The 22,165-nt window shown below is 39.6% G+C and overlaps 2 protein-coding genes across 2 annotated transcripts in view; one reads left to right on the top strand and one right to left on the bottom strand.

Moving 5' to 3' along the window:
• The first annotated feature begins 4,332 nt into the window (after nt 1-4,332).
• On the top strand, nt 4,333-7,920 carry nkapd1 (NKAP domain containing 1). The gene is made up of 6 exons (XM_029446559.1): nt 4,333-4,457; nt 4,738-4,814; nt 5,862-5,950; nt 6,104-6,244; nt 6,378-6,431; nt 6,998-7,920. The coding sequence occupies exons 2-6, from the start codon at nt 4,746-4,748 to the stop codon at nt 7,440-7,442; spliced, it is 798 nt and encodes a 265-aa protein (XP_029302419.1). The 5' UTR covers nt 4,333-4,457; nt 4,738-4,745; the 3' UTR covers nt 7,443-7,920.
• Nucleotides 7,921-13,170: 5,250 nt separating this feature from the next.
• Nucleotides 13,171-22,165, bottom strand: part of lrfn1 (leucine rich repeat and fibronectin type III domain containing 1) — a 98,902-nt gene continuing 89,907 nt past the window's right edge. Inside the window, exons 4-5 of the mRNA XM_029447239.1 lie at nt 16,874-18,269; nt 13,171-14,553 (exon numbers count right to left, since the gene is read on the bottom strand). Coding sequence (XP_029303099.1) covers nt 13,653-14,553; nt 16,874-18,249 — 2,277 coding nt within the window. The 5' untranslated portion in view covers nt 18,250-18,269 and the 3' untranslated portion in view covers nt 13,171-13,652. The remainder of the gene's footprint in view (nt 14,554-16,873; nt 18,270-22,165) is intronic.

Below are 22,165 nucleotides of genomic sequence, written 5' to 3' on the forward strand. Positions count from 1 at the left end.
ATGTCCGGTCCCAGGGTGGTGGCTGAAATATGGTTTGGGAACTTCAGCTCCCGTTCAAGGTCCACCAACAGCTGCCAGTCCCTTGCAGAGGTCAGGATGCCTGCAAATGATCTTGTGGCGAGTTTAGGCTGCTCTCCAGCTCTAACAAAGCCGATGGCCTGCTTGGAGGGTCGTGACTGCTTTATCCAGCAGATGGTCTTCAGAATCTGATCATGCCTCCATCGCTAGAGAAGAAGGAGAAGAAGAAGAGAATAAATAGTCTATCTACAAGGGTCCTATTCAAACTCTATTTCGTCCGTGGACTTTGTGAACTAAGACTATATAATAATAATGTAAATACTAACTATTTTAATGGACATTGCATAACACTGAAAACCATATTTTGGTGCTTTAGTAGCTCAAACGTAACATTATCTAGAGTACAATTAAAAACTATATATAGGTCTACATTAAACTTTAGAGCATTTTGTTAAGTGTTAATTACAAATCCTAGCATGTTTTTAATGTTATCACAACTTAAATCAGTACTTACGTAGGCTACATATAATCGTTGCATAACTTACCAAATATATTTTCATTAGGATCAGTGGAACTTTACAGGTCGTACTGCCTCTTATGATCCTCTGATGTTTGTGATATGCTATTTTTTCCATGCGGGCTAAAACAAAAATGTCCCACCAAGCAAGTGAATCAAAGTTATATGCACGTCCAAGTATTTGATGGAGGGATTAAAGAGCTAAGCGGCTTCATCCAACACTAGAGAAAAACAACGCAGTTTTTGTTTTGTTTCCAAAGGATAAGTGGCATGAATATTGGGCAGAAAGAGCTGCTGGTAGAGTGTTGATATCAGTTTGGCAACTTCAGTAGCTTCTTGAAAAACTTTTCCAGAAACAGCTTTCATAAAGTTTCTACAGTTTCTTTGTGCACTCATTCCTATTCTTTCAATGCTTTCCCTTCCAATGTTACAAAAAGACAAGGACAAACTCAGGTACAGGACAGGCAGGTGATGGATATTTGGAAAACCAAGATATGACTGAGGGAATTGGGTGAAACAAAAGTGTTTCTCAAACAGATATTCTATTCATGCATGGATGATATATGAGGAGTGACTTTGCTGTTCAAAGTGTGGCTGGAAAGTCATTCCACCACTGGGGAGCCAGGAGGTGAGAAGAAAGTCTGTTTGCTACAGGGACAGCATGCAGTCGGCCAATTTGTAAATCAAATGAGTTGCTAAAATAGAACAGATTGTTTGTTCTGATTGTAAATCATTATTGTGCCGGCCATGAAACAAGATTTACCCATCTTTTTTATTTCAGTGACCTTCAAACAGATATGCATGAAGCACCATGGGCTGGTGAGATTTTGTCCTTGACAATCCCATCCATTTGTTTTTTCAAATACTATTTAGAAAAAGAAGTCTGCGACTGTTTAGGTTTATTGTTCGGGAGATGAAAACTGGAGAATGAAAGACAGGTGAAAGTCGGCCTCTGTCCTTATAAATCAAGCAAAAATATTTGTGCATTTAACAGCTGCCATGGAGAAATAATTATCTTGCCTTTGGAATTATCTGAAGCACCGATACCTCTGCCAAGGCTGCACAACCTCCTACGTGTGTTATCTTAATAACAGAACATGTTTGGAAAAGTTGAATCTTCATATGAATAGGACATTTTGTTTCTCTCAATTAGGCTAAGTACTGTATAATAGTTCATACTGAAAAAAGGTTAAAGAATGCCCCGTCTTAAGAAATCATGGATCCACCAGGATTTCAGGTCCAAACTCAAACTTACACCAAATTTCATTGAAATGTGTCCCATCTTTCATATATCTTGCTTATTAATCACTTACAAAGACAAACAACAAACAAATGTGATTGAAAAAATGACCACCAAAGGAAATAAATGGCAGTGACGTATTCTGATCCTTTACTTCAGTAAAAGTAGCAATACAACAGTGACACAACTGCTTCAAATCTGGTTTTACTTGTGTGAATCAACAAAGACTGAAATATCTCCTTTAGTGAAGTTTGAACCAATTATCTTTTTTGAGAGAAAATAACAAAAAAGAAAATATATATATTTCTTTCCTACTAAAGAGATTTATTTTTCTCGTTTATCAGTCGTCTATGATTTGTGTCAAAAATGGTCCACAGTGACTGGTGTCAGAACTTGAAGGACTCACAGTAAGCATCAAGCCTCTTGAAGGTTGAGCAGCAGCTTCAAAGTCATCTCTGACTATTATAAACACTCTATATCCACTATAACGTGGCACGAAGCTGACAGGCATTTATCTAAAATTAGGTTAAATATACATACATAAAAATGTATTTGAAGTTAGATTCCCACTGGATAATATTGCGAGCACACAACCGTCTTCTTAGTCAGTGGTAATATAGATCACAGCTTCATACATGTCACCAAGTACACTACTTATTACCTCTAATTAGGCCACCACTTAATTGAGCACCACTTACTCTTCATCTTAGTGTGCTTGCATAACTGCCAGGGTTTTCTAAATAGGCTGAAACTAATTAGTTGTTACCAAGAGATCCTTCTCCCTATATGTATGTGTAATATTACCAGACCTGCCTTATCTTGCAGCTAAGGCCTACTATACGTAGCATCCATGTAGCATCCTGTGTGGCCCTCTTAGGACTTTGCATTTGTGGAACTGTGTGGCACAGGATGCAGCTTGGGTCAGATATAAAGGAAGGACTTGTCTAGCCTAATTTAGCACGGCAAGAGGCAGGGAGAAAATATAGCATATCTTTGTAAACGCATATGTTTATTGTGCAGTTCAAAATTAAAATAAATTATTTCTATATATATATTTAATATATAGATCTATCCTGAGATTCCATACAACATTTTTGGTTATTTACTGGGTTTGTATTTACATGTACATGTATCTTGCGTAATTAACACATGTAGAAACTAGTTATAACTAGTTATACTTGAGTATTTAAATAGTAAATGGACTATATTTATATAGCGCTGTTCTAGTCTTGCCCAAAGGACACTTCGACATGTTTACCGCAGGGCCGAGGACCGAACCACAGATCAGATTAATAATGCAATATATAAATATAAATTATTTCGATATCAAGATTTTATTTGATCCCCAGGGGGAAAATTTACAAGCGACTCAGCAGTAGGCTATCTAAGTAATATAGGCCTATATCAAATATATAAGAATACATTAAAAATCAGCCCCACATTTAACAGCTGCATTGATTAAAGTGATGGACACATAAATGCACCAATACTCATAAACCAATAATGTAATATACATAATTCTGAAATGAGCCATTCTGCAAAATAGTACTTGAGGTAATGTATTTTGAAGCTAATACTTTTATATAAAGATATAAATAAGTACTTATTCATCACTGACTATGTCATGGAGTCTCATACCTTAAAGCTGCACATTATCATAACTCTCAACCAAACCAGGGTGATTCTTGCATGTATTTGTGGCAGGCTTGCTGCTACATTGGCTCACAACTTTGGAGTTGCTTTCACGTTTTATGGAGGCTAGCTGTTTCACCGTGCTACGAGTTCAAGAGGGAGAGTTGACATGTTGTCTTCTACAGTTTTTACGGAGTTAGTCTGATTTGCATTTGTGATAGATATGGCCATTTTCTCATTAAATACTCTCATTGGAGTAATTACCAAAAGATAGCTAAACAACTAACTGTGCTTTGTTATACATTCTCCATCTGTTTATCCATATTTAAAGTTTCAAGCAAATTAATGTTCTTTATATGAACATTGCTGGAAGGAGCCTGAGATCTAAGATTTCCATTGCCAACGTCTGCTTCTCTGTAATTGTTGTGCATATGACAATAAACAACTTGAAAAATCAGGGCTAGCTTGTTAGCAAACAGCTGGGTACTTACTCACACCTAGAAAAGACTAGCAATATCTTCTTTATCTTGTTACTTACCAACACTTGGGTCTGGCAACTGTAAGAGAAGGAAAACTATATTTGTTTATTTTTGCTTGCTTACACATTTAATAGGCTATCTTGCTGTATAATATAGTAGACCTAGGATTGTGTGTCAGACTTGGTATAAAATGCTGCTAATTAATGGCTAATATCATGACTTATTTTTAAGATGTAAGCCTTTAAAAAGTGCTAAAGTTAATTTAATTTTGCTAGTGTTCTTTTTTAATTTTTTCAACTGATTGTAAGTGTGTGCATTAGGAATTATTTATCGTTTTAATGATTCATATTTCAACAAACAACGTTGGCCTATCTCTGATTTTGCAGTTAACTCAAACAAAACGGTTTACACTGTAAAGTTTACAGCTTTTACATCGATGATTGACGGACCAAGGAACCAATCACAGTTCAGTTATTCCGACGTTTAGTGACGTAAACGTGCAAAGCGGAAGTACCAGTCGAGGCTGAAAGACGTGTTTCGTTCTTCTTGAATACTACTAGTTTTGGAAAAGGTACAGTTTGTACATATTTAAGAAAAGAAGTGTTATTAATAGTAGTAGTTGTTACTGCCGATTTTAAACAGGTTAATTCGTGTTGCTTGAATTATATTCTTGTATCTGAATATCCAACAGTGTTAGCTAGCGAGCTAAGCTAACATGTGATGTTAATGTAACAGAGTAGTTATTATCATTAGAGCTATCCTGTATTAAGAAGACGTAACACTCTTGTCTTTATGTTTATAAACCAAAGACCGGTGTTTTCTGTCTATGACTTACATTTGTCTCACGTCAGGTGTGATCATGTCAAAGCAGTCGCTGGGGAAGACACTATTGAAGAATGTGATCCGGCACACAGATGCTCACAACAAGGTGCGTTTGTGTTCATGTGGGAAACACACCCTTTTTATTAGGTACGCCAAACTAAAAATAATTCTGCTTAAAACGACAGCCTGAGGCTTGCTGACAAAAAAAAACTGCGTTCGTTTTTGTTAAAACTGTTAAAGGAGCTGTTGATTCAATCTGAAGCAGTTTGTGGTGCTGTTCAATTGTATTGTGTTTTACTGATGTTTCTTGTATTTTGTCGACCCTCATTGCTATAAATAAGGGTAGACCAAGTAGCCAAATTAACTGGCAACTGCGTGTAGACCAGGGATTCTCACTTTGCTTTGCCATGGGGCCACTTTTGCAAAATGACTGGAGGCCAGGGGCCAGTTAATAAACAAACATTTATAATACCTCTCCGGGTATTGTTCCCTGGCACTTTTTATTCATAAACAAGTTCTATTAGTCTTGTTTTATGCACTCTGGCACCTTATTTACATTTAAAGTATAAAAAGAATCCCATTGTAAATCAATTTATTTTCATTTTGAATTAGAAAATGGTCACTGGTACGCTATCCGGCCATACATTGAGTATCACTGATGTAGACTATAGACTGGACTGAGAATGCAGGAAAAACTTACTTACCCAACTCTGCTTTATGAAATCCTGAAAACAACCATTCACATTGTCTAAAGCACTCTTATGTATAACCTCTATAATCAGTTGTAGAGCTGCAACTGTCCTCATCTGTCCAGAAGAGAACTATTATCCTAGGGATGGGTTGTGTTTTTCTTCTGAAGCTTTATTGATACACAGTTCCAGTTTCAGGCCCTGGTTACAAATAATGTTGAGCTAAGATATTAATGTAAGCTACTGATATTTAGCAGCCTTTGAAGGTCAACAAACTGAATGTTTCACAAACTAATTTGCAGGTGTGTTTTTAAGGAATGCATATAAACTGTTAAAGTATTTTAATCCTGTATACCCGACGGTTTTGGTTGATCTAAATAAAGCATTCACAATGTGAGTGTGAGAGTTTTAGTGTATGTGTCTGGGCAGTCTGTAATGTATTTACTCTTGTTGACTCACTGCAGATCCAGGAGGAGATGGAGATGTGGAAAATGCGAAACTGGGAGGTCCACACGTCCCACAACAAACATTTGCCAGATACAAAGAGTGTGAGGTAGGAACTGTGAATGCCCCAATTTAATTTGAGCCACCGCAACCCAAGTGACACCAAAGCTCATTTGGGAGTCTGTTTAATAATGTACCTCTCAGTTGAGAGACCTGTTACTTTATGTTGCCGTTTGATTTACTGATGGTGGTTGTTTTTCAGGGGGCAAATGCACTGTGATCGAGTGCCAGATCAGCCTAGAGACCTGAGTCGAAGCAGAGAGCGAGTCTCAGAACATGATGACAGAGAGGCTCGATACTGGAGTCGCAAACTGTATGAATTTGAGGCCAATGATTCAGACAGGTACATTACTAATTTCTCTAAGGTGAAAAGAAGAAAGTTCATTGGTTTCCTATTTCTTTTTTATTAGACAGTTTTAATTCCCCCACAGTAAGACAAGATTGACAAATCTTTACCTTATGTTTTCACATCACAGGTGGGGACATGGTGGCTTCAAGGAGCTTTACCCGGAAGAGTTTGCAAGCGACGGGTAAGAAAAATTCAGAACTGCATCAAATAAGCAAGAGATTAGAATTGAGCTACAACTCAAGATTCTAAAGGGGCACTCCGGAGATATGGCGCTGTACGTCCATAAAGTCGGGGCTCATACGAGATACATTTTGAAAAAATAATTCAAGCAACAGCCAAACGACCGTCGTTCAATGTAATTATTGGCTCCAATTAACGATTATTTTCATTATCGATTAATCTTCGGATTCTTTTCTAGATTAATCAATTGCGAGATAAAATATTGTGAGAAAACAATGTCCATCCTAGTTCCTCAAAGTCTAAGCAGATGTCTTGTTTTGTCTGTCCAAAACCCAAAGATATTCACTTTAATATGATATAAAACAGAAAAGCAGGACCTCTTCATATTTGAGAGACAGAAACATTTTTTTGCATGAAACATTACTTCAACAAATGATCTATTATAAAAATAGTTGGAATTATTATCTGTCCATCGACTGATTGGTGAATTGCCCCTATTAAAAATGATGTCATACTTAACATACCCGTCTAGCCTAAATTAATTTTGTTTCTTCTTTTGTGAAACAGTGACACAAAGAAGAGTGGGCGCCACAAAATGAAAAAGTCAAAGTCTGACACAGAAGCGGGTTTATCAAAACGATCCAAAAAATCCTCTCGAAAGAAGACAAAGAAAAAGAAGAAGAAAGATGAGGCGGAAAAGCGCAAGAAAGCCGAGTGCTCGAGCAGCGACAGCAGCAGCGATGACAGCAATGTCACCAAAGACAAGCAGCACAGGAAACGGACTAAAAGTCGACATAAAAACAAGAAAATGGCAAAGACAAGAGGGAGAGAAGAGGACAGCAGCTCAGGCGACAGTAATGATGAAGTAGAAAGGGAAAGACGGACTCACAGGCGCAAGAAGCGAAAGCAGGACTCTCACAAAGACTCTGACTCGGGGCCAAACTCAAAAAGGTGCAGGAAAAACTCTAAAGCAGCGTGCGGGGAGAGCTCAGATGATAGTTCCAGAGACTGAGATTCAAAGACTTGGAGAGGAAAAGCAGCTCAGGTAACGAGCAAGGAAACTACTGCAGATTCCCTTGTTCGCCTCGACTTCACAGAGGGCTTTTCTCTGCGGGGCCGTTCTGTATTGTACTTTGTTAGACATCAACAAACGTGTGCTGTCGGCCCTCTCTGCAGGCGTTCTGTGTAGCAATACCTCATCCACCTCTGCAAAGGCTTGAAACACACTGTACGGAGGAGCATGAAGAGGGAAGGTGGGGTCCTCATTAAGAATTCTGTCGGCTGCAGGCGCATTGATTGATCATCGACTCTCCCCCGTCTGCCTAACAGGGAGACTTTCTGTCCTCAATTGACCAGTGGTTTTTTATAGATTTTTTTTTTTTTTAAAGAGACAAGACCAAATGTGCCAATTATAATAGAATGTGCATTTTCATTTTTTGTAAATTTGTATGCCATACATAAAAAAATAAAGATCTATTTTACTGTTAAAATGGTGTAATACAAGCGATAAGTCTGATGATTTTCTGTATTTTTCTTGCTGTCAAACAAATCCCATTGAAAGACCAAAACAATGAATTTATCCGACTAACAAGTAGTGTCTGTGTAGCCAAAGCGTCATGTACATGGTTCCCACGGGTCCATTGATTTCTTCTAAATTTATAAATTTGGGGGTCGAAAAAAAAGCCCTGAAAATACAGTTCGATAGATGCAAGTCAAGAATAGAAATAGAAGTTCTATTGATCTTTTTCTTTCTGTCGCTATGCCGTGTTAGAAAAGGTGAGAGAGCTCATAGTCTGGCAGCACTGTAACACAGAAGTGAGAAATGTTCACACGTTCAAGCCTCCCTCTCTTTTTAATTGTTTTCTGTGAGCTTCCTCAAATCCTGCTAGTTCTCATTATAAACGTTCTCAGTGATGTAACTAATTAACATTGATCCGCTTCTCAAACTTCACTCAAACACTGCCATGTTGGCTCCTTGAATTTGAGAAGATTGGGCCTGGAAAGTCCTTGAATTTGATGTTTGAGAAGGTTTGGGAACGCTGCGTATAGATCAGGGACTGTACAAAAACTGTTGGGTTGGGTTGAAAGGGGAAGGGTATTGTAATTTTCCTTTTGCTGAAGGCAGTCTTGACTTTTTGGGCAAGCAGAGCAGGGCTTTTATTTAGTTCTATATTTTATTTTAGCCTACTTTTGCAAAATAGTTTATAGTTACATCAAAAGGACCATTTTTACTTGCACCACGCTTTATAAAGGTGCAGTTTGCCACATGCAGAGGAGAGCAGTTCTACCTCTGTGTTATTAAAGTGTACATTAGAAGCTTTACATTGGGGTATACAATGGAAAGGAAACATCCCGGGGAGAGCTTGTTTTTTAGTTAAACATAGTTTCCATACAGTCTGTTATTACTCTGCACTTGGACCCCTTTTGCTGAGAATAAAATATACACTTCTTTATCCTATAACAGATATTGTAATATATGTTTAACTTTGTGTCACAGATCTAACATTTTCATTTGATTCTCTAAACATTCTGCATTATAAATGTAATATAAGATAACATTCACATGTGTTCGGGGCCAAATACAGCAATGTAATGAGGTGTAAGTTTAAATCTAGATAAGTGAGTTGAGAATTCATATCTAAACACTTTGAAATAACCTCCGGCATGAGAAAAATTTCCGATTTGAAGACTTTTTTCTTTTACTTGTCAGGCTGTTTGTAAAGAAGAAGAAACCGCAGAGGACGGCTTCCTCTCCATACGCCATCATGGATCAAAGACCGTGTCAAAACACGCAGTCTTTTTATGATGCAGGAAATATACCTTAATAAGCTGCTATCCGTGATCAAAGTGAATACATTTAGTGATTCGGCTCGATGCTGTAGAGCAGTAAGGCCTTATTGCTTAGGTACTGTCATGTAGTAAAACATCCCTGAACATAAAGGTTTAACACAACACTCACAGCACTCTACAAAACATAACAACACCATGTTATGTGCTGCTGGTCAGATTCTTCCTTAGACATTTGTCAAACTACATTTGTATTTGATAAGTCGAAATACGCCTGGTAACAAGTAGTAGGTTTGTGCCATCTGGGTATTTTCAGATAATCTGATGCTGAAGGAAGTGTTGGAAAACCATTTTTAAAGTGTATGCGTACTGGAGAAGCCCGAAGCACTTTACTGAGTCGGTGTCAATAGGCTAAGTGTGCTCTCTAAGCAGCAGAGTGTGGGATGTGTTGAGCTTGGCTGCAACCGCCCGAATCTTGGAAATAGAAAAAGCCAAATGAATTCGGCTGGTCAAATCAGTGTTGACAGAGCTCTTTTTAAAACACATTGTCAAGGTTAATAAGCATTTGGCAAGAGGCTGAAATCCCAAATTGAGTTTGTTCTATGGCTGCATGTATCTAGTTAATACAACTTATTCCTAAAAAAATAATTATCTAGAAAAACAACAATAAATAGCATTTATGTTTGTCTTTCTGCGTGATGAATGATACAAAATATGTGTGCACTTCATGCTTTTCAAAAAGCCATTTCTCCATACAGGGTGCAACCCTTGCAACCTTTCTGTTACGGTTCTCCATACAATGGTTTGGATGGCAAAAGTGTCGGTGTTGCTTCCACAATTACCAAAACTCTGATCTACAACTTGTAGCCACGGTCAGTCCTCCGCTTTGGTCCAGACTAAGATAAAATGTGTCCAGACATCCATGTCGCCCTCGGGATGAATTGTAATAACTTCGGTAATCCCCTGACTTTGGTGTTAATGACGAAACACTAAACTCGTGTTTGTGTGCTGGAGACCAGAGAGTAAGTCTGTGTGTGCTCAGCTCTCAGTAGTGCACCTATTGTAGCTCCTATCTGAATCTCTGTGCTTTAGTTTAAGTCCTGTTTTTACTTTCAGATATCAGCCTTATTCTTCTGGTTACTAACCACTTTTATACCACAGCACAGCAAGGTAAACATCTTTACCTTACTGTGCTGTGCAGTACATGATATGCTCCCCTACTATAGAAACTAATGGCAGTATTGAGATCAAAGCAGTACGGCGTCACAAAACCTGCTAGGCTGTAGACCCATTAGTCTTGTTGTGAAATAAATGCAAATAAAATGATAATTTTCCTCATTTGCATCCTGGTACATAATAAATATGTGAGCAAATCAGATTGTATTTTTCAAAAAGCCATTCTTTAATACAGAGTTACTGCTAGTCTCCTCAAATAGTTGAGATGGCAGCAGGTTTAGGACATTTGCTGTTAACACAATTAGTCTTAATTTACAATTTCAATAGCTTGCTACAGCCGGAGAATTATTCTCTCCACAGAAACTGTATAACGTGTCTTGTTTTACTACATTTTCATTTGCTGAAAAAGAAGACACTGGTAATGATATGTATGACAAAACTCAACCAATCACATAAGAAATTGAGTTTCCGCGCAGTTGGAATATGGTTTGTTGAGCAAAGTAGTGATATTGTAAAGCAGACAGCATGGTTAGCATGGATAACACTTTAAACGTTATACTACTAAACCATGCTCAGATTGGACTTTTTAAACACACATTACTATGCATTAGACATAAAATTGGATCTTCAGTGAAAGAAACTCACCCTCACAAAGTCGAGGCACATTTCTCCTGCAGTCACTCAGAACTGCTGATGAGACACAACATGCTTTGCTGTACCCCCGGTGTTCGCTAGTTTGGCTGCCCTGCACAATTTTGAAAACTGGGTGAAGTCTCAGCCTTCTCCTGTCTAAGCAGATTTTGTGTTCAATAATGGTTACACATAGGAGCAGAGGGAAACACTGCTGCTGTGACAAATAGTAAGCAGCACACTTCCACACTGGAAACCGTCAGTAGTTAATGAGGATATGGAAACGTGTCGAAAAATGTGTGCACTACAAATTGACAGCTGAGCATTTACACTGTAAAGTGAAGTCTTCTTCCAGCTGGAAAAACAACATTTCTAGCTAAACGTGGATGTTTTATGGCTGAAAATTGGTTAAAAAATGATGAGGAAAAAGGACGGGATGACCCCGTTCTTAGCCTCAATCCGTCACTGAGGATGCAAATAGGAGATTCAAGAGGATTGAAAACCTCCAGTGTGACTTATCTCTCTGCTCCAGGTTTTATCTCTTTGCTGTCCACGCAGCTCAGTTTCATCTCAGCCTGTGTTAAGTAGCTGTAATCAGAGGGAGAGGGTGGCAGCAAACAAATATCCCTCATCCACCCTGATAGAATCTTTTCTCACTGTCAGGCCTTTTGTCTGCAACATCTTATTTCAATCCCTGTACTATATGTGTATATGTAGTATAATAACAATTAAAGATGGGTTGTAACACATTGTAATGTAGTTGTAAGCAGATATAAGCACATTTTAGTGCTTAGATTTATCATTCTACATCATAACTCACATTTCTAAGCATCTAAACAGTTGCAATATAATAAATCACATTGTCATTATTCATCAATGGAGTATTTATCTATTTATACACGTCTTCTTCACTCTCCATGACAACTGAGCAAACACAGTGAAGGCCATGAGATGCGGCTAAACTGAGTTTTGAGCATTGAGATTTTTCCATGTGTATAAACGGAGGATTTGTTTATGTCTGTAAACACATATCATCAAATATGATTTTTGCTTTAGATACATTAATCATCCATTATCTGTTTGTACACCATTTACAGGTGCTTCACAAAACGACGTATAGATGTTGACGAACATACAAATAAAAATGTCTTTATCTCTGCTTATAACTACATTATAACGTGTTATAAACCATTTACTGACTGTTCACACACAGTACTGCTTGTAAGTAGTAAATATGTGGGGTTTAAGTGTAAAACTGAACCTTAAAAGCAGCTTATCTTTCTGCTAATAACGGTTTTTATAGCAAAATCTCTGCAATCTGCAAGTTATTGGGGACTTTACAGAGCCTTGTCTCCCCCTAGTGGGATGCAACAGATATTACACCCTTGTTAATAACAACCGGCAGTATTTGAATTCAGCATCACATTCAGTTATCATGTCCCTCGTCGCTCCACACCCTACTCTGCTTCCGTGGTAGCTTTCACAGCCTTATAAATAGTCCTCGGGAATCAAATATTTATCATCTCAATTTGTGTGTCCATCCTTGCAGCGGGGACACACCGCTGCTCCTAAAGCACAAGAAGAAAACGCCACTGATACAGTTAACCCACACAAAAAATTTAATACCCTCTGTGAGGGGATAAATGGTCCAAACTTTGACATACTAAATAGGGAGATGTGTGGTGACACAGGTTTTTAATGTAAAAACTTGCAGTCAACACCCAAATGCTTTGTAAAAAGTCATGTGACATATGACTTACTTACTTACATAGTTAGTACACATACATCAATGTTTTAATATACTTATATATGTCTTTTTTGTTTGTTGTCTTTTTATCTAGACCAGCCAGATACAGTACCGATTAATATACAGCCACATCTGGAACAATACTTATTTAACATCATACAGTCCGACCGTCAAAGAGGAATCCGTAGTTCGTTTCCAGGTCCATCCTCTCTATGCTAACATTAGAAATCGGCATGTGTAAAATCCTGTTCTTTTTTTAATTATTATTATTATTATTGTATAGCCTGGTGGTGATACTTGTCCTCGTATCTCGTGTCTTCTGTGCAAAAGTTTTTTTGTTTGTTTGAAAGAACCCAAAACATGATTGACATAACAGGATACCTGGCTGTTCACATTACAGTTATGATGAAGTTTTTTTTCCTCTTTTTTTTTTTTTTTTTTTTTGTTAAACAATTAAACAGTCACATCCAAACGCCACACCCCCTTGGCATGTCACAGAAAAAAAAAAGAGAAAATTAAAAATCCAAAGAAATGCTTCCAATCATCGGGGTGGCAGTCAATGACAGAGAGGACGGTTAATGACTACAGTGAGCAGCATCCTCCATTCGTACATTTTTCTTTTTGAATAAGGCACTGCTGCATAAAGAAAGGACATGGCCAACAAACCTCTCTGGGAGTATGATGGGGAGGCAGGATGAAGGGAGACTATGTTCTTCTCCAGCAACTCACGCAACGTTTGCATGTGTAAGTCAATGTGCTTGTGTTCATCATTTGCTGTGTGTGGGAAATGTGTGTGTTAAATGGCATGGAGACATATTTGTGTTTTTACATGTGTGTGTGTGGCAGAGCCGTCATTTTCCACCGGCTTTCCCATTGCTTTCCTCAGACTGTGCTCTCAAGCATCCACTCAGTGCTGCTGAACGTAACTCTCCTGTTGGCGAGCGGCGAGGAATCCATGTTGAGCTGGTTGGTGGACTTGTGCCACCTCGTCCTCGCTCTGCGTGGGTAACTATGACTCTGAAAAATGGAGTAATCCCCTCCGTCAAAAGAGAATCTGTGCCTAGTTCGTGCCAGCTCATTAGGGAGTAATCCCATGTTGGCCAGGGCACTTTTCTTGTCCTTGAGCCTGGGAGCCTCCTTGGTGCCAGCGTTGGGGCCTATGAGACACAGGGACATGGTGGAGCCAGTCAGGCTACTGTCCGTCTGCGTGTCCTCAGATGGCGGGCCAGAGCATTGTGCGTCCAGGCTGGTTCTTCTCTTTATCTTGTCAACAGTCAGGGGAGGCAGCTCCACCTCCAGGATGGCAGTGGTGGCTGCCGGGCGCTCCTTCTTCTCATTGTCCATCCTCAGCACCAGTGCCATGCACTCTTTGGGTGCCTGAGCTTCACGCTGGCCCTCATCGGACGGTTGCTTGGAGGCGGAGCGCTGGAGCCGCTGCTGGCTGCCATTGGTCTGCGAGTGAATGCTGGAGCTGACCTTGTTCTTGCCGTCCTCTGGGCCGCTGTAGGCCTTGTAGCGTATCATCAGGATGATAATGAACACCAGCACTGAAGCAACAATTATACCGCCAATAATGATGATCATAGTGCCTCCCAGGAACTGGCTGTGCATGAAGCGGCACTGGCTGACCTCATTGGCCGTGTGGAAAAGCACACAGCCAACCACACGTGTGGCTGTTAATGATGTGACGCCGTCGTCGTAAACCGCCAGCACACAAAGGTCATACTCCCGCCCTGCGGCCAGATCATTGATTAAGAAGTTCTTGTTGGTAGATGGGATCATTCTGCAGAGAAAAGAAACATAGTGCTGTGGTGAAGGTGTCGACTATTAATCATCGGAATTACAACGCCCACATTTCCTGATTTGCATAAGGTGTATTAAATCACACAAAGGTGTCAATTCCACACAGCAAAAAGACAACCATCGCAGCTCCAGCATTAATATCACTCATTCAGGTAGACAGAAATAAAAGACACAACACTTCATTAAAGTTGAATTATGAGAGAATTGGTTATATCATAAAATAGCAGTGAGAAGTTACTCTATTGGGTTTGTGTATACAATGACAGCAAGGGTAAACTGCAAGGTGATAAACAAGGCAGAGGAGGCTCGCTGTCTAAAAAATATGCCACAACAGCTGCAGGTTGCAGGACAAGTGACGCATGATGTGAAGGCAGCTTGGATGTGTGAATACCTAAGGTTTCATTTAGTCGGCAACTGCAAGATTACACGACTCTAAATTCAACGGAGGAAGGCATTGTCTTCAGGTCAACATTGGCGTTAATATAATTAGAAGCGTGTTCCTTTCCCCTAAAGGGAGACTTTGATGGTTATCATTTGTAGGTAATAATGTACCTCCTAAAGACAAAACAACACTCAGCTCCATGCCTAAACTGGATGAGAAGATTATACAGGAGAGCGACTCATTATATCTGATAAAGCCTTAAAAAAAAAGAAAGAAAGACGACGACTATTATTAACTCGCTCCATGAATATATAAATCCTGAAGTACTTCTCGGTATACAAGATCCGGTTGGTGTGCGTCACATATTGCATAAGAAAAACATGAAACCTAAACTCATTTTTCAAACAGGGTTTTAACAGGGTTTGCAAATGTTTATACTCACTATTATTGTTTTAGCTTTTTTTTTCTATATGTGCACAGATATTACGCACACATTATTTGTTGCAGTGGTGGGCAGTTCCTCAAGTACTGTACTGAAGCACAATGTTGATGTATTATCATTTTATCATACCTAATACTTCTCCTCCTCCACCACATTTCAGAGGGAAACATTGTACGTTTTTCCACCACTAAAGTACATTCATTACTAGCTAATGTAGTTACTCGCTACTTTTCAGATTAAGATTTTATATACAAAACATCAGCCTTTAAACTATGATAGCTCCACCTCGACTATAACATTAAAAATACTGCTAACACTGTGTTAATGCTTCAATAATCATCATATAATAGGCGAATAAAACACTAAGACAGGGGCCACTTTGGATAATAAGACACTATGCAAACAAGACACATTGTGTTGTTAATACGCTGTGGTGGAAAGTAACTAAGTACATTTACTCAAGTGCAACATTTGACTTCTCCCTTACTACATTTCATAGGGAAATATTGTGCTTTTCAGCTGTGGTTACTTGTTACTTGCCAGATTAATATTTTACAATAAAAATATTATAATATTAGAAAATACAATACATTGTTAAAAAATAACAATTGTGACTTTGCTACATTTCAGATGTCTATGAGGTTTTAGCAGTTCGAGCAAAGAAATATTTCCCCTCTAAACTTTTTATGTGATTTCATTTAAGTGACAGTTGAAGGTCATTTATCCAATAGAAAAGTGCAAACGAATGATTGTAAAGTTGAGTAGCAGAGCTGGTTGGGAACCACTGGACTAATCAACCTAACTGTATATAAAGTGCTTAAAAATAGCCCGACCAGCAAAGTGCTGCTGAGAAAATGCAGAACTTTTAGTAACGGAGTATTTTATAGTGCGGTACTTCACCTACAGAAAGTAAACAATCTAAATACTTCTTCCACCACTGCAACCAAGCCTATCATTAGACAACCACATCTAATCACACTCTGTGTTTCAACCAATTCATGCACTTGCTAATGATACAAACAGTTACATGCAGTGAATACTTGGGCCTCATGTTATTGTTTGTTGTCAAATTATGTTTTAATGAAAGGGGCATTTAGTCCTGTAGAGTTCTGGACTCCACAATGTCTTTAACTGATAGCAACAATCTATTCATATAATAGAGATCAAAAATGTGTTTTCTGGATCCGTAAATATCTTAATTGAACTGCACATTTTATGCATATTATTATTACAATTCATTTAAATTTATGGAAAAATGTTCTTCCTTAGTTTATCCCCCAGTCTAAACTATAGGGGTTCTACTTATTTCTGGACATACTTAATCATTTTGCATCTTTGGGATCTGTCAACCTGCCATAATGAACCGTTGTGTCATTTAGCAGATGGTGACTCCAGATGTCTCACCTTTTCCTCATGTCCCTTCTCTCCCACCCTCCCTTCTCTCTCCATCCACCCACCCACTCCACCATGGCTTACCTGTACACCAAAGTATCATCTGCCGTGCTGTTGTACTGAATCTGGTACATCCGGATGCCGGGGATGTGGCGTTCAGAAGGCCAGCGGATTACAGCGGAGGAGGAGGTCAGCTCGCTGACCATCACCCTCCTGTCCTGCTTGTCGTAGCCCTTGGTGTCATTGCCAGATTTGGAGGAGGTGGTGATGTCTGAGAGGCCGGGGTCCTCACGCATGTGGCCTGTGTTGTTAACAAGCAAGGGTAAGGGGATCATGTTGATCTCAACAGCAGCTGTGGCGATGCCTGCGGCATTGGATGCCACACAATTAAATGCCCCGCTGTCCTTCAGCGTGGTGATGAGAATATCAAGGGTGCCATTATCATACAGGATGGTGCGGGAATTATTATGCACCAACTTGCCGTCTGGAGACCGCCAGTGAATATCTGGGTCTGGATCCCCCACTGCTTTGCATTTAAGAGTCACACCCTGCCCTTCCATCACAAAGGGCTTAGTGGAAAGATGTTTGGTGATCAGCGGAGGGTCACAGATAAACTCCTCCTCTTGGATGGACCAGAAATACTTGTCCATGAGGTGATCTGGCGAGGCACAGGTCTCCAGGTCATCCTCTCGTGTCAGCCTGCGGAGCCACAGCAGTTCACAGTTACAGTGAAGAGGGTTACCACCAAAGCTCACTGCCAGAACGGAGGCGCTGGAGCCCTGGTGGTCAGACAGAACCTGAGCGTGCTGGAACAGGCTGTCTGGTGGCAGCTTCTGCAGCCTGTTAGACGTCATGTCCAGGCGGACCAGCTTGGTGAGCAGCGTAAAAGTCCCCGCTCCAATGTGGTCAATCAGGTTGTGGTCCAGTGTGAGCGTGTTAATGTTGGTCATTCTGGCTATGGCTTCCCAGGGAAGGGTGCGTAGGTTGTTATTGGAAAGATCTAAGTCCTCTACTGTGGGCACAAACTCATCAAAGGAGGAGTCAGCCACCTGGTGGATCTGGTTGTTCCCGAGAATGAGGTGCCGCAGGTTGATGAGGCCTTTGAAGTGTTCAGTCTTTATCACACTGAGGCGGTTCCCATCCATGTGGAGCGCCCGCAGGGACCGCAGGCCGAAAAAGGCTTGGGGGGTGATCTGGCTGATGGTGTTACGGGACAAGGTGAGGTGCACCAAACTGGTCATGTTGAAAAAGTCTTTCCTGCGGATGACGGTGATGAAGTTGTCTGTGAGTCTTAGCTCGACGGTCTTGCGGTCGATGGTGGGGGGTACGAACAACAGACCAGTCTTAGCACAGAGCAGAGTCAGAGTGGGTGAGAGGTGCTGGCAGATGCAGCGGCCGGGGCAGCTGTATCCCTTCACCAGAACTGCACACAGCAGCACGCACAGAACCAGCCGGTCCATTGTTGATCAGTTTCCAGGTCCTGTGTGTGACACAGACAAAGAAAGATAGGAGAGACATTGAGTCAAAAAAATAGAGTTCTTTGAATTAATAAATAGCATCATCACCTTTATGTGAGCCTGCTGCAGAAATCAAGAGTCTGACCAAGATTGCAAAGACTGCCAGCAAGGTATCAATCACAAAATGAAATTGAGCTTTTCTGAAATAATGTTACCTGGGAGATGAAAGGCTGCAGCAACGCTGTCAGAAGCCCATGTCTCTGTAGCCTTTTAATGGCATTAACAGAATGTTTTTTTGCCAAAAGGCTGCATCACCACTGAACCATATAATTTCTTCAATGATCACAGGACAATTTTCCTATATTAGGTAACTATATACCATGTACATTTCCCTCATATAACAAGGCTTGTGTGTTTTTCTTGCTCTGAATTTCACATCAGGTTTGAGAATTAAAGTTAGAAAAGGGCGCTTGTCAGCAGCACTCAAAGCTTTTCATGACCTTTTCATGCTCTCTGTTCGCCCTATGCTTCTGAGATGTACTGCAAAATTAGACAGAAACCTGTCATGTAAATCACGGCAAAAAAAGGTAAGAAAGGGACGTGAAACAGGGCGGAAATACGGCTTGTTTTCGAGTCCCTCCTGAGGATGTTCTGATTCTCTGATTCCCATTTAGAGGTATTGATTTCAGTCTGGGAGAGAACATGCCTGTGGTGACATCAGTAAAAAGTGATCCTTTGCTGTAATAACCATAAGAGACCCAGTGGAACACAAACGGTGATGTGCTGATGCCACATTGTCAGTGGTTTTTTTCCCTCTTGATCTTGATCGCTAACACCTTAAGCTTCTCAGTTCATGAGAGAGCCTGTTAACGCCTATTAAGTAAAGGGATGACAACTAACTTTGCTATTTTAGGTTTTTAGAGGATGACATTTGCGTTGCTTAAACCCATCACCTCACAGGATGACACTTTTAATCCCCCCCTCCCTTTTTAAGTTTTTTTTCCAGAGGTTCAGCATAATAATTAAATTTCACTCAGGAAAAGCTGGCTGTGGATTTCAAACAGATGTTTGCTTCATCCAATTTGTCATGACTAATTTTAGAGACTCTTTATCTATGTTCCACCATGTTGAGGTGGCACTAACGTCTTTTACACCACTGATTTTCTCCCATTGTGCCCAAAGCAAAAGTATCTAAAGCTCACAGTACAGATAACCCTAAATTAAAACATTTGATTCAAAAGTGCCCGCAGTGAGATTTATGGAATCTTTTAAATGTCACAAATATATAAAAATAAAGCGCTCTCTTCCTCCATGTCTCAAGCTTTTCCTGACTTACACTCTTTGCACAAAGACTTGGTCTGATGAGAGTTGTTTTACATCAACCTGCATTGCATTTGCCAGCTAGCAAAAAGGCTTTTCTTGCAGACACACACACTCACAATGATGTCTGGCTACTGCTTGTCAGACAACAGGGCACCTAGTTAACTAGGAAATACCAGTGTTCAATCAGAGCTCTCATTAAAATCTGGCTGTGTATGATGTCTTTTTCTGAGGGAAGTAGGACAGCTTGAAGCCCAAGTTTAATCCAGTGGGATAGTTTCTCCAAGCTTGTTGATTGAATTAACTTAATCAGAATCAGAAATCATTTAATTGTCCCACGACGGGGAAATTTACATTGTTACAGCAAAGAGAGTGCACAATAAAATAGAATAGAAATACAGTAACAGTAATATAATATAAGTACAGTCACACATGACAGTGTAATTGCAAAAGTTATAAAAGAGAATATTGCACTTGACACTGACTGTGTATTGCTTCTACTTTATACTAGTGCATTTAAGAAAGACACTGGACCCAAACTTTTGCGTGGTTTGTGTTTACCTCTCTCCTTGGTATGACTCTGCAGGCTTAGCTATGACCTCCATCTCTAAAATACAACAACCTTGACTGTTTAAGATTGAAAATCATTTCTCCTGTGCAATTTATTCAACAAAGAATATGAAAGCAAGAGAAAAAAATAAATATGTGACATTTTCCAAGGGCAGAAACACACACTAGGTGGTACACTGAGCGAGAAAATTCTAAACCCCCTTGAGAGACTTTATTTATTTAGCGATGTTTCTTTATTGTTGGCAGCACAGTTTGCCTGCATTGTCTAAATTAATTCCACAAATTTCCTTTTTTTCTTTCTTTTAAGAAGATGCTGGAAAAGCTAAAACAATTAAGTAGGCTACAGCAGTGCAGATGATACATCCTGTTAAATAGACTCCTATATAAAAGCTACAGCAGGGAGAGATATTTTCATAACAGTGTTATGATCTTTAGTTAAGATTTAATCTAATATTGATGCCCAAGTTCGTATAATTTCAATATAATAGCGACCTCGCTTGATTGTGTTAGTTTTCCGATGGTAACTAGGCCACAAAGCTCATGGTTTCTCAGAGGACCATCTGTGCCGGAGCATTTCCTGCCACACCGTCGAGGGTACTCTATTGATCTTTCAGCATCTCAGGGAGGGAGGGGGGAGACTTTGTTGCCAGGCAACTCTGGTGTAAAATGTAGGTCTCTGAATTGCATTAAGGCGATGTTGAGCTGCCCGGAACGCAGGGTCTCAAACCTAATGGGTGCCGAGAAGGTAAGAAGAGACGTGAACAGATGTATGAATGGCCGAGAAAATTAAAAGAAAAGGGCAGCACATTTCTATTTCTGTTTTATTGCTTTGTATGCTTTGTTTTTGTGTCCAGTCATGCAGGAGCACAACCTTTCACAGGCCATTCCTCTGATGGATTCCTTATGACACATACATTTTTAATTAAGAATAGCTTATCAACATTCTGACATATTCAGAAACTAAATCAACTGAAGTAAAAATAAACAAATTACACATTGACATACACCTATGCATTACAGTAAAACCCACGATGCACATACATAGAGTACATTCTATGCATGCATAAAGATATAAAAGTGCTAATATTATATAGATACAGCTTGATACCTTTGCATACTCTTTCAGTTTGAAAGCTTCAGGGTTTTATAATAAAGTTACATTCAAACTTTATTTGTAAACTTCACTTAAAGTTGATCCCTATTTACTTGAGATGAGCATAATGATTCATTAAAGCCTAATTAAAAGCTGCACCCCCTAAGCCACCCCAGAGTGAACCTGACGTTCACTACTGTGAATGGTGAAAAAAGGCAAAACCCTGCAGACCTTCAGAAATAACCTCAGTATGAGCTACTGCATGAGCAGAGGCACATTTTAGCCAGTGTTTAAAAATATGCACTGATAAAACGGCATGCCCTGTTAATTGACCATTATATCTTAATTTAATACCTTTTTATTAATAATCTAGTTAAAGCGCCGTATGGGTCTGAAAAACTCTGAGAATCCTTTTGCAGGACAGCAAATTATAGAAAAGAGTACATATATATATATAAATATACTGTATATATTATTTCCTAATATATATTTTAATAAAGTCCTCCACAAGTTTTGTTTTAATCATGTTTTAATTTAGTTTCGCCTTCATGACACAGCTTTAAATACATATCAGAATTAGTAAAGGCATTTCAGATGACCCACACACTGAATAAAAAAGACTAAATGTAAATGCTGAAAGGTCGTGTGAGTTAACAAGCTGCTTTTTTCACGGCAGTGGCGCAGTGGGAGAGGAAGGACGCGCTGTTTGCAACTTTTAGTGTTGCTATCAGTGAAGACACTTAACTACGTCGGGGAGGTGATCTTATGCCATGAGGTCAGATACCTTCTTTAAGTAAAGAGGTGAGAGATATATATTTTAAATGGTTGGTGAAATGTCTTGACACTGTTGTGCTAGTTGAGATTTAGTGCGTGGGCATTTGATCTGGAGTTATCCGGAGGCTATGCTGTTAGTCTGAGGTCTGCTCTCCTCTTTGT

This window comes from Cottoperca gobio, chromosome 13, assembly GCF_900634415.1.
Source record: "Cottoperca gobio chromosome 13, fCotGob3.1, whole genome shotgun sequence".
Classification (NCBI taxonomy): domain Eukaryota; kingdom Metazoa; phylum Chordata; class Actinopteri; order Perciformes; family Bovichtidae; genus Cottoperca; species Cottoperca gobio.